Source organism: Lathamus discolor, chromosome 8 (assembly GCF_037157495.1).
Source record: "Lathamus discolor isolate bLatDis1 chromosome 8, bLatDis1.hap1, whole genome shotgun sequence".
Taxonomy (NCBI): Eukaryota; Metazoa; Chordata; class Aves; order Psittaciformes; family Psittacidae; genus Lathamus; species Lathamus discolor.
In genome coordinates this window covers 22,213,252-22,225,841 of record NC_088891.1, presented here as the reverse complement: position 1 = coordinate 22,225,841, position 12,590 = coordinate 22,213,252, and the positions used below count along the sequence as shown (strand labels likewise).

General features: G+C 43.7%; 1 protein-coding gene across 1 annotated transcript in view; it reads left to right on the top strand.

Annotated features, from left to right (window-relative positions):
* LOC136019149 (zinc finger protein 592-like) overlaps positions 1-12,590 on the top strand; it is a gene marked incomplete at its 5' end in the record, with an annotated part of 36,202 nt that overhangs the window by 20,992 nt on the left and 2,620 nt on the right. The window contains 4 exons of the mRNA XM_065689041.1: positions 2,340-2,516; positions 4,390-4,549; positions 7,384-7,662; positions 9,056-9,168. Of these exons, the coding sequence (XP_065545113.1) occupies positions 2,340-2,516; positions 4,390-4,549; positions 7,384-7,662; positions 9,056-9,168 (729 nt within the window). The remainder of the gene's footprint in view (positions 1-2,339; positions 2,517-4,389; positions 4,550-7,383; positions 7,663-9,055; positions 9,169-12,590) is intronic.

The window sequence follows — 12,590 nt, the reverse complement described above, 5'->3', positions numbered from 1 at the left end:
TGGGGCTATCCAAGAGTCTTCTCTGGCAAATTATTCTCCCTCCCCTCCTTCCTGGGGAGATGATAGCAGAATTTGCAATTTGTAGAAATTACATGGCAAACCTCTGACATCCTCCATCCACTTTGTTCTGCTAATTGCTTTACTTTATCAAACTTCGTCCTGCTGGCACTGGAATTCTTGATTACAAAGTGCCTGTTGTTTAAACTTCCATTTACTGTAAATTAAATCAACTTGTAATCATTTGACCTTGAGCTAGTACTTATTTCATCCCTAATTCTAATTGAAGTACTTACCAAAACTAAGCAGAATGCAGAACCATCTATTGTTAGTTCAGGGAGCGCTTGTGGAAGAAACCTGTTGGATATTCCTGGATGTACCAGCTAGACCTTACTGCTCGGATTAACACTTGTTCTTCCATTTATACTTGGGGAATTTATTCTTCCATAATAACATGGTTCCTGATGTTACTATCCTACAAAGTCTCTATGTCACATGAGGATCAGGCTTGAAGGCAGAGCTACCTGAGCAGGATGTTTTCATGCTTCCCCAAAGATGACACCAGCTGTTGTTATCGCTTCCCTCTCTAGACTTTAGAATGCTACATCTGTGTGTAGATTTTGGGGGGAGAGGGTTCGGCTCCTTCGGGCTGGCTTTGGCCTAATGATCTTTTGAAGTATAACTTCAAAGCATGGGCTTGATTCCTAAACACTGTTGGGAGGCTTGTTTGGAGGGAAGAATAATCTAGTGGCTTGTTTGGTTTTGATACAGGCTTGGAGCTCTTCCAGTTGCTCGGTAGCTGGGGTCCATCTGCGACGGCAGCATCTGTGCTGCGGTACTGCCAAGCACACAAACAGCAGGCCTCAGAACGAGGCAAAAAAGATATTTGTAAGGCAACTTAGCTCCAGGTTTACTGGAGGAAGTTATCCCTTGGTTGCCTCTCACATCCTACAAGCACAAGCATTGCCCAGCTGAGCTCCATTGTAATGGTCTGTATGTGCAGTGCTGGCTCAAGCAGAGGTCATTTTGAGTGACTCTTCTTAGGAGAGGCTGTTCTAGGCCCTGATTAGCATAGGTGCTTTTGTGGGCATGGTGAACCCCATGGCTGGTGTGGCCAAGGCAGGCGAGGACACTCTGCATCTTCATGAAACCTTGCAGTGGTGTGTGGCTGCTCTCAGAGTACAGCAGATGGGTGGGTTCTTGGGAGGAATATTAGTTAAATACAGTAAGGCTGCTGGTGGTTTCCATCCTGGGGAGTACCAGGCAAGGTCTGTCACAGAGTGCACCAGGAGGAGAGGCAGGCTGGGACCAGTGGCATGACCCTGGCGCTCTGTCTGGCCATGTTTTTAGCTGCCAAGAAGAATCCTTTGGCTCCACATGCAACCTCTGCTCTTCCCAGAGCATCCACCCAGCACCCAGGCAAGCATTTCCCAGCAACACCTGTGTGTTAATGATTTTAATGAGTTTAATCAGTTCCTCCCGTGTTTCTGTTGCCGTTTTCAGTATCTTTGCTGTTGTCATTATTTTCTGGTGCTTAGTGGGGAATGAGAACCAATTGTACAAGGTTACTGAGCATTTTGTAGCTGAATATCCTTTTTGTTTTGTACTTGAGACTGACTGGTATTTATGCTGAGATCTTATCAGATACTTTTACTTTAGTTCTTCACTTTCATCTGTGGCAGAGTTGGCTTTCACAGATACAAGGCTGGCGTTCTGCTGAACCACATTTTCCTTTATTCTTTCTGTGTTGTTTTAGTTTCTGAAGGCTAATTTTATAGATCTTGTCACTAGCGTCTGATAGTGACATCTGCCCAGCCTGTGAATTCCTGTGTTGTGGCTTAACCCCAGCCAGCAGCTCAGCCCTATGCAGCCTCTCACTCACCCCTGCCCAGTGAGATGGGAAAAAGAATCAGAAGGGTAAAAGTGAGGAAACTCATGGGTTGAAGTAGAGGTAAAGACAGGTTATTAGGTAAATAAAGGCTAACACAGAAGCAAAGCAAACCGAGGAATTTATTCCCTGCTTCCCATTGCAGGCAGGTGTTCAGCCATCCCCAGGAAATTTGGGCTCCGTCACACATAATACACATCCCTGAATTATCAACTGTTTTCAGCACAAATCCAAAACATAGCCCCATACTAGCTAGTACAAAGAAAATTACTCTATCCCACACAAAACCAGCACAGCTGTATTCTATTCCTCCTTGACTCTTCCATGTTGCTATTGAAGGTACTAAACAAGGACCCACCATAGCCTGGTGCTTGCCTCTACCTGTGCCACTTTGTGTGTATCTTGAAGGCAGCACTGTGGCTGTAACTTGGCTCTTTCTTTGTGTGTCCCCCAGGTGCATCCATTGTGGAGTTGTCTTCATGACCCTCGCCATGCTCAAAGTGCACATCCACGAGAAACACTGCGAAGTCTTCCACAAGTGTTCTTTTTGCCCGATGGCCTTCAAGTCGGCCGACAGCACCACGACTCACATGACCAGCCAACACCCAGCAGAGCCTCACAAGACTACTCAGTAAATATTTCAGATTTATCGTTTCCTCTTCTCCCTTGCTGGGTAGCTCCAGGATTTCTCCTTTACCTCCCGTTTTTTTTTTTTTCTATTTCTGGTTTCTGTCCTCATATGAGAAGAACTACTGCTTTGCCTGCTGGTGCATGTCTTTTCCTAACCATAGTGTGCTCTTCTTCGTACAAACGTGGTCCCCTGCGTAGGAAAATTGGAATTTGGGGAAGAAAGACCTGAATATCTTAGAATTATAGAATCATAGAATGTTTGTGTTGGAAAGGACCTCAAGATCATCCAGTTCCAGCCCCCCTGCCATGGGCAGGGACACCTTCCACTAGACAATGTCGCCCAAGGCTCTGTCCAACTGGACTTAGAACACTGCCAGGCATGGGGCATTTACCATTTTTCTGGACAGCCTGTTGCAGTGCCTCACCATTCTCACAGGGAAGAACTTCTTCCTGAACTTCTAACCTGAACTTCCCCTGTTTCAGTTTAAACCCATCACCCCTTGTCCTATAGCTACAGTCCCTAATGAATAGTCCCTCTCCAGCATCCTTGTAGTCCCCTTTAAACACCTGAAGATGCTCTGAGGTAACCACACAGCTTCTCTTCTCCAGGCTGAACAGCCCCAATGTTTTCAGTCTGTCTCCATCCAGAAGGTGCTCCAGCCCCTGATCATCCTTGTGGCCTCCTCTGGACTAGATCCAACAGCTCCATGTCCTCCTTATGTTGGGGACACCAGAACTGCACACAGTGCTGCAAGTGGGGTCTCACGACAGCAGAGTAGAGGGGCAGGGTCACCTCCTTTGACCTGCCTGAGACACAGTTGATTTCTGGGCTCAAGTGCACACTGAAGCCAGCTCATGTTCAGTTTCTCATCGACCAGCACCCCCAAGTCCTTCTCTTCAGGGTTGCTCTGAATCAATTCTCTGCCCAATCTGTAGCTGTGCCTGGGATGGCCACATTGGGCTTGGCTTGATTGAACTTCATGAGATTGGCATTGATCACCTCTCCAGCGTGTCCAGGTCCCTCTGGATCTCATCCCTTCCCTCCAGCATATCCACTGAACAACACAGCTTGGTGTCATCACAGACTTGCTGAGTGTGTGTCAATCCCACTGTCCATGTAGCCAGCAAAGATGTTGAAGAGGATTGGTCCCAACACTGTCCCTGAGGGACACCACTCATTACCCATCTCCAGTTGGACATTGAGCTATTAACTCCGACTCTGTGTGTGGCCATTCAGTCAATTCCTTATGCACTGTGTGGTCTATCCATCAAATTTATGTCTCTCCAGTTTAGAGAAAAAGATATCTGTAAAAGGTACTTAACTGTCACCTCATTGTGCAGCAAGACCCACAGTGGCATTTCTTGGTAGAGGGCTTCAGAGTAACTGCTGCATCTGGCACTCGAAAGAAAGAGGAAAGTTACACCATGCATCATTGCCCCAAAAATCACTATAGAGAGAAACCTCCTGTGTTTTCCACTCTGTAGCTCTCCCCTCCAAGGCTTGAGCTAGTGCCAAGATTGTATGCTTTAAGGGAGGAACTATGGAAAGGTGGGATTGAAAGTAATGTGTAGCTAGCTGATATACTTTGAATTTTCTCCCATCTGTCTGCACTTACACGCACACACAGAGTTATGCATATGCATAGAAGTAAACCTATTTTTAGAAAGCTGTGGTATGTGCCTGAAGCATTTTGTTGTTCTTCCTAGTTGAGTTAATGGTTAGGTTGTCCATGTGGGTGTGTGTTGACAATCCATTGAGAGCACAGCCCTTCTCAGAAGCCCATCCCTTTCTGAAGTTGCCGAGATAACTTTCTGCACTGTCTTCTTAAAATAACTAACAAAGAGAGACTGAGTTTACATTTTAATTGTTCCAGGGTGATCTACAAATGCTCTTGTGAGACGGTCTTTAACAAGAAGAAGCTGCTACAAGAGCACTTCCAGCAGAACACCAACAAGTTGTTAGTGGGAGTGTTCAAGTGCCCACAGTGTCAGCTGGTGTATATGCAGAAACAGCAGTTAATGCAGCACGTTAAGGTAGGTAATGCCCACCATTTGCTGATAGCAGATCCTCTTATTTGACTCTACAGAGAGTTTGTATCAACTGCGTGAGGAAATAGGTTAAGGAAGTGGAAGGTTCTTGAGGAATATATTAGTGGAAAAATAGACTACAGTGATTTACAGTATTATCTGGAAACATCAGTGGAGCATTTTGTGTTAGTTGGTAATAATGCAGGCAGTTACTTTCATCTATATGTAATTTAACCTTATGACAAAGGCTCATTTTCTGTGAATACATTCATTTGATTTTTAACTGTTCTGTATTAAACCCAAGGAAGTGATTAAGCCAGAGCAGAAGCTTTATCATTGGTTGGGAGACAGGGAGAAGTATTGCCTGCCCACAGTGTTACTCAGTTTATAGAATGAAAGCTGAATCTCCCTCTTCTGGGTGCTCACTAGAGAGTTTTGACCGCTTGCAGCTGCCTCAGGGAGGCTGCATGGCATTTGACATCCCGCTTCTCTGGCTGCTCCACTCACCTGAGAACTGCACCAGATTGCAAAAGGGGAGCGTGACAGAGGCAGAAGTGATTGCCCTGGAGGTGGGATCCCCGCTTTGTCTGTGTTGGCAGCACTCAGGCTGCTCCAAGAAGATGGTCTGAAATGGATAGTTCTGTGCAACCCCAAAACCTGGGTGGAAGTGAGATGGTCTAGAGAGTGCTTTGGACTTGCTCTCCCTCAGTAATGGCTCGTATTGCAGTAAGGACAGCAATTGCCTCACTGTCATTCATCGCTCTTTTACACATATGAAAAATCAGTTATTATCCATTTAGTGGTGTTTCTAGCAGGATGTGTGTGCAGACTTGCAGAGCTGCTTATCCCAGGAATGTGCTATGCCACATTTTTCTGTTGTCTTGGTGAATGTGTTTCTATGTACAGTGTCTAACAACGCCGTTGTGGAAATCCTCTCAGATTTCTTGGTGCCATTCTGAAGCAAGAGCTCGCAAAGTCTTACTGCCCTTTGATTAGGGAAAAAAAAAAAAAGTTACTTTTTTTAATCAGTAAGTTGACTTTGTTTATACTTGCACTTGAAAAGCCAAAAGATTTATTAGTTTGCTGCTAAAAGCAAAAACCATTCAAAACTACTTCTTTGCTCTCTCCTCCATGCCTTTAACTTGCAAATCTGGAGCTGCTTCGCATGCAGTAATGAATTAAATTTTGAAGCCCTCCTATGAAGTTGATGATACCTAATCTTCTTGTATTATAGCTAGGAAAATAGAGTTGAGATTAAGGCTGGGACCTTCAAAGAGGCATTCAACCCCAATGCTGAAATGCAAGCTTGAAGCTTGAGTTGAGGTACACAGCTTGCTGTGGCTCATTTCCAAATCCCCCCGCCAGGGACCTGTCTGCAGCAGTTTGTGCACCAGCACCCTGACATCTCCGTACAAAACTTTTGTCTGTTAACTGAGAGGTTGTATTTGGCCATCAGCATGTCTTTGAAATGGTCATTACAGACAGCTTTGTGCCAGGACAGTAATTGCACTAATCTCTCCTATCCATCTCCTCTCCTATCAGATCCTGCTCCTTTATGCAATAGAGAGTTTATAGTCTAATGTGTGCCTAGATGCAAAATAAAGAAGCCGTGTGCCTCCTCATCCTTCCTGGCTTTCCATTGTTAGTGTGAAAGAGTAGGAGTTAGAGGGTCTGGTTCCTGTTACTGATTCTGCAGAGAAGACAGTTAATTTTTCTGTGCTCTTTTCCACCACCTCCCCATGGTGTAATAACAGGAGAAATGGAGTAATGGGCACTCATGTACTCTGCTCTGAAATCACTCTTGAGATTTCCAGATGGGGAGAAAGGTGAACTGTTCCTGTTACCCTGGCAATGCTGTGGTATATATGACAGAGCTTCTGTGAACATCAGCTGAATCAGGTGCAGAGCACATGGGCTTCTCAGATGAGACACTGTGTTTTGACTTTTGTTTGGTGTCTAACCCCCAGAAAGACTTCCAAAGGCCTGAGGCCTTCCTGTGTTGAAACTTTACCCGTTACTAATTACAGTGCACAATTAAACCTCCAAATTATTCTTTTGTGTGAATGAACTGTTCTTGTTCCTAAGGGAGTGTCTTGAGGTTTCTTTGGTATGTTGCTATTTTACTTGCTTTTGCTTTCCCACAGCTCTTTGCTTCTGGATTATTTTCCTTATGTTCAGTTTTCTTTGTTGAAATAACTTCTGGGGGGATCCTGGCCTGTTGAAAAACCAAAGAGCCTGGAGACATGTGCCTTGTAAGGCTGGTTTCTGGCTTTATGCTTGCTTTTATTTGTCAGGAACCAAGATTTGAACCGTGAAAACGTAAATAGCAATAGATGGTGTGGAACTGAAGAAGGTGGGGTTAGAGAAACTGAGAGATTGTCTCCTCCTGTCCCTTAAGCAAAGATGAAGCAGCTTTGGAGCCCGAAGATAAAAGCAGATGTTTCATTCAGAGCTTACCAAAGCTCAGTGGTTTTAGAGCTTAGGCTCTTGCAGTAATGACGATTAACATTTCTCTTCCATTACATCTTCCCTGTTTAACCAGAGTTCCTAGAACTCATCCAAAATATTAAACAGGCAGCACCAAGGAGTTGCTGTTGTCATGCAGGGAACATAAATAGAAGCTTCATGTTTCTCTGGAAAATCTCTTGCTGGGGAAAGCACTGTAGCCAGGTTCAAGGGGAAATGGGAAGATGTGTGGGAGCAAGACATCAGGGTATTGTTTTGGGGGACGGGTGGGGTTAAATTATTAATTTAAATAGTAAATGTTATTTATTTATAAAGATGTATAATATGATTTGCATATAAATGTTACACATGATTCCGTTATTATTGTCATCTAGGGTGTTCATGGAGTCCCCCAGAATCCTGAGGAGCTCTCAAACTTCCGACAGAAACCTGAGAAGGCATCAAGGAACCAGGTTCATGCCCCAGCCAAGGAGCTGTCAGTGGCCAACGGGACTTCCCACTCCCCTCTGTTGAGGAGGGACATGAGAGTGGAAGGATACAATCCCAAATCCAAGTCCAGGCTGAGAAGAACTGGTTGGACTTGCAAGGAATGTTCACAGTGGATTCCCGATCGGGAAACCTATGTGTCCCACATGAAGAGAAGTCATGGAAGGGTAAGGACTCAGATGAAACACTTCAACTAGGGAACAAGATATTTTGAGCAAAGGAGTCTGGTAATTGTTAATATTTGGGGCTAAAAGAAACTGTGAGTCTGCAGCTCACTGAGGAGTAAGCTCAGGGTCAGAACAAAGGAAAATTATGTAGCCTGTTGTAAGTATATTTTCTGTCCTTGATGGTATACTCTACAACCTGCATACCTCATCCTCTTTGCTGCTCCCCTCCCACTGCATTTCACATCAGGCTTCCTCTTCGTCTCATCTGGGTATTCAATAGAACGTCGTATCTTCTCCATCCTTCTTCGTCATATCTGCTGGTTCAACAGTGTGATCTAAACTGTCTATACTCAATGTTACATAAGGACACACAGTTTCCCCACATGCTGTATTGTTTGGTAGACACCGCTACACCTAACTGGGGAAGAGTTACAGACTCATACAGTGTGCAGAGCCCTTTGTTACAACAACTGTAAATCTCAATTTGTTGGTTTCATCCAGCTCAGGCCTTGTGTTGCCTTGACCTACATCTGTCAAGCTAATCTTCCTGGCAGAATGTAGGCCAAGATGTTGTGTGCAGCCAGATTTCATAGTCCTTTGGCATCAGGACTTCTTGTTCTGTACACTGACTCACCCTTCTTGAAGCTGTCGAAATGTGGATCATGGATTTTGATTCTTTTTAGCTTGACTTGGGGAGTGGTAGATTGTTCCACTTGATAAGTGTCAAGACTATGGGGACAGGGTGAGAAGGCTGTATTTTCCTATTTGAATTCACTAGAAGTAGGAAATTTGCCAAATATGGAAGTTGAATACATATATGTATTTATTAAGTCTGAGAAGATATTAAATGGAATACATGCAGATTATATGAAGGACTGGAGGGAAAGGAGAAGGCTAGTTATGGGGCAGAGTTGTGAGGGGGATGAGGATAGCATACACGGTTAACAAGTGTGACTATGTGGTGCTATTTAACATCTTGCCCTTCTATTGTGCTGAATTATGAGGAGAGAGAAGGATAAGTGAACTTGTACTTCACATTGGGGTCCTGCATTCATCTGGGGCAGAAAGGTGTTTCCACTGAATTAATTCTGCAGAGGGTCCTGCAGTGAAATGAGGCCCAGGAGAAGCAGCTAATGCAATTCCTATTAAAAATAATAAATAAAAATCAAGCATGTGCTTTAACTAGTCCTGGTTTTTGTAAGATCAGTGCTAGCATTAGCCAGCGGTTGGGCTGAGTATAAGTGGGACCCCAAAATCTCAGTGATGTTTATCAGTGGAAGAGGGATTTTTTGCACCTAAGAGGTAAGGTCAAGCTGAAGATCATGGGAATGTTAGAATCCAGCCAGTGCCTTCCTCTCCCTGTTATTAAAAGATGTTTCTGTTCTTCTACTAGTCTGTGAAGAGATATCCCTGTCGACAGTGTGAACGCTCATTTAACGCCTCCAACAGTCTGCGCAGACACATCCGCAATAATCACGACACAGCAAAGAAAGTTTATACTTGTTGGTATGTATTGAACACCCCTTTTGACATTTGTTTTCCACACCAGGCTAAGCCTTCGGGTTTGGAAGCCCTTTGTAATAGATTGTGTCTGCTCCTCTCTGCTCCAGGCTGTAAGTTACTGAGGGAGAGTGAGAAGAAGAGTATGTTAAACATGAGAGACTTAGCTAAAATAAGTCCTTGCTTTTGACTGCAAAATGCCCTTTGGAAACTTAGGATAAGGTTTGATTTGAGATCTGCAAGTGCAAAATTTGAATTATATTGGACACCCTTGTGGTGCCAGTGTAATATTGGGCCACTCTTTTGCTACTTTGTGGTTGATGTGGTCGTTCATCACTCTTGTGCCTTTCCCATGAGAAAGTGGTACAAAAGGTATGTAAAGTCTTAATGAACACGGGCATGGGTGCTAGATCTTGCCACCACTGTATACAGGTAGAACTGCACAAGCTGCAGGGCAATGGAGAATTAAGCCTGCTGGATTTGCTTGAGAAAACACATCTCAAAGTTGGATAATGGATTTGGAGACTTGAGATGAGCTATGTGAATCAGCAGTGAATGAAAATCATTGCTGGGGAACATTTTTTAGCTGTGGATACAGTCTTAAGTTCAGGACAAAGCCCAGTGCTTACAAAACTGCCTCTAAAACAGCTGAGTTCTCATCTGCTGTTGCAGAATAAGTCGTATCCGAGTGACTGTGCAGATTTGCTTCCTGTCTCATTCTGACACATCCTTCTGAAAAAAGAATTAAAACCCCACATTTGTGTTGAAGGGAAGTTTGCAGGAATGGAGGCTGGGTGATTTTCTTTATGTAAGATTTTCTTTATGTAAGATTTTGGCTTAACGCAAATGTTTCTGAAGAGTGTCCTGTCACTTTACTGCACTTAAGTTACTAAAAGCCTGTCTTGAAGGGTACATCCTCATGTGTTTTATTTCTTTGTACTGCCTAGTGAGCCACACTATCTTTCAGTAAATGGATAAAGTACTGGCATCACCACTGGGGCCTGACAAGAATATATTACTGATGCATTTTTCAGACAGGACTTCTAAACTTTCTATTTCTTGTAACTGTGCTTTGACTTGGAACCTCTGGAGAAGGTGAAATGTTGGCTCCCAGTATGTTTGATTACATGGCTGATGATCTTTGGAGTTATGTGCACCTGATTTGCATCCGTGTATTCTCTCTAGATCAGTTGTTTTCAAAGTGCAGTCTATCAGAACCAAAATGAATTTAAGGCCTAGCTGGGAAGAAGGATATGTTTAATAGCCTAGGATGTGCCCGCCTGCTGTCTGCATTAGCTTGTACAGGCCCTGGAGTCCAGCTTCTCTATTATGTTTCAGAGCAGCACACAGTTGTGGATGCACAGATTCACAGCAGAGAAGGCACAGCTAGGAACTCAAGTGAATTGTGGTTGTGTTTAATTATCAAGCTTGTAGTTGCTCCTTCTCAGGATCTGTTGATGAAGACTTAACTGTAGAGTGGTTGTGCTCTTTAATCATTGTAGCGGGAGACTTAGTGAATTCACAGCACTCTTCAAATGAAACATCTTCCTTGAAATACTTGTCCTGGCATCTCCAACAGCTGCTCTTTGTCTCGATCTGAGGTGTTCTGTTCAGTCTCGCCTTTGTTCCCTCTTAGTTTGTCCAAAGTGCTGTTCTAAAAATCTCCTCTGTGACTGTTGATTGCAAATCCTCCCATTTCTTTGAATTCCTCCTCAGCTCCCTTGTGCTCTCTGTAAGGCATCACATCTTTGCTGCTCCTTTTCTTTTGCCTTGGTTGCTGGTGTCCGTTTTCGTTTATTCCACCAGGCAGTTTGTATCGGTCTCACCTGTTACTCTCTTCAGGACTTTTGATGCTTTAACTTCTTGGCACCCTTTTCTCCCCTCCTGGATTTCCATGAGTAAATGAGTAAAATTTGTCATTGATCGAGCACTTGAGTATTCTGGTGACTTCAGCGTGCTGTCTGGTAGGTCACCTCCCTCTGGCTTCTAAAATTGCAAGCTGTGATTTCCCCTTCTCCCCTTGCCCTACTTAGGGCTCTGCCTTCTGTTAAACTTTTAGGGAGAAACCAGTGATGGAGGACTTGCTTGAACACACTCCTGCCAAGTTTGTCACTGGAGTAATTCAGGTTAGGAAAGTATCTTTCTCTGCTCACATGAAAAGAATTCTAAATTAGGACAAATTGCAAAATATTCTGATGTGTTATGTATTTTGTTTCGTAATTCACTTGGTTATTGTTACGAGAACTTGCTCTCATTTTCCAAGGCTTAAGTACAGACTGTCTGGAACGCTTGATTTTCAACATGTGTATTTTTGATAAATATCACTTAATAACCTCTCATCTTTTCTCCATGAGGAAGAAAAAATCCATCATTATTAAATATTGATTTATCATCTAAGCAGTTCCTTTTAAAAAACAGAAGTATTCAGGGGGCACGGCTGCATTTTCACATCATTACTGACTGTCATTTAATTACTAGAAGCTCAGGAGGAATCTTCTTCTCTCCTTTTAAAATATATCTTTGTTGCCCAGAGACACTTCATCTCCTTGCTGATGCTTTTCATCCTTTGCTGCCTGCATTTCAACTGCAATTTGTGTATTTCAGAGAAGTCCAGTGTAACTTGCCTCGTTGCTCGAGTCAGTGTGTAGCTGATGAACCTTCCCTGTGTCACACTGCAGGCAGCAGACGAGTACAGTCAATCTTGGGTTTCACAGAGACCTCTGTGTACTTCACCGTGCTGCAGGGGGTGGGTTACTGTGTCTGCAAGACATGGCACTTATTTCCAGTAGACCTTTGTCATCCGGGAGTCAAGGTGGCACATCCACTTCACATCTCCTTTTGAAATGAAAACTCTTGAAATGGCAGCTCTTAAGTCCTACCAAGTTTTAACATGAATAGTTACATACATGATGTATTCCTGAGTGCTTTTGCCTAGCTTATTATTAAAGTTGGAAGTTCAGCAGTTATGTAAGAATTTTCAGGGTGCCATGATACAGATGGTCTTGTGGATGGGATGCTGCCATGGTGCTCGGGAACACTGGCTGCGGAACCTGGTTCTGCTGTCAGCCTCCTCGGTGCTACACAAGTCATGAGGTCCCTCTGTGCCTATGACATTTCAGAGTTGTTTCCCCCCCTGCATTTTCCATCTTGATTATTTATCTTCTGTAGCATGTACCACAGTGAACCTGATCTCCACTAGTCCCTGTACTTACTTAGTACTGGACTGTACATAAGATGTGCCGTACTTTCATTTCCATTCGTGTTTACTGTGGTAAATCCTAAACTGTTCTAGATTTCTCTCAGGGGTAATGTTTTATTATTAAACCAGCAATTAGCTGCATATTTTGGTAATCTAATTGTACATTACTGTCCAGCATCTCCACTCCAGTGACACCTATTGGTTTGGCACATAACAAAGAGCTGTTTGA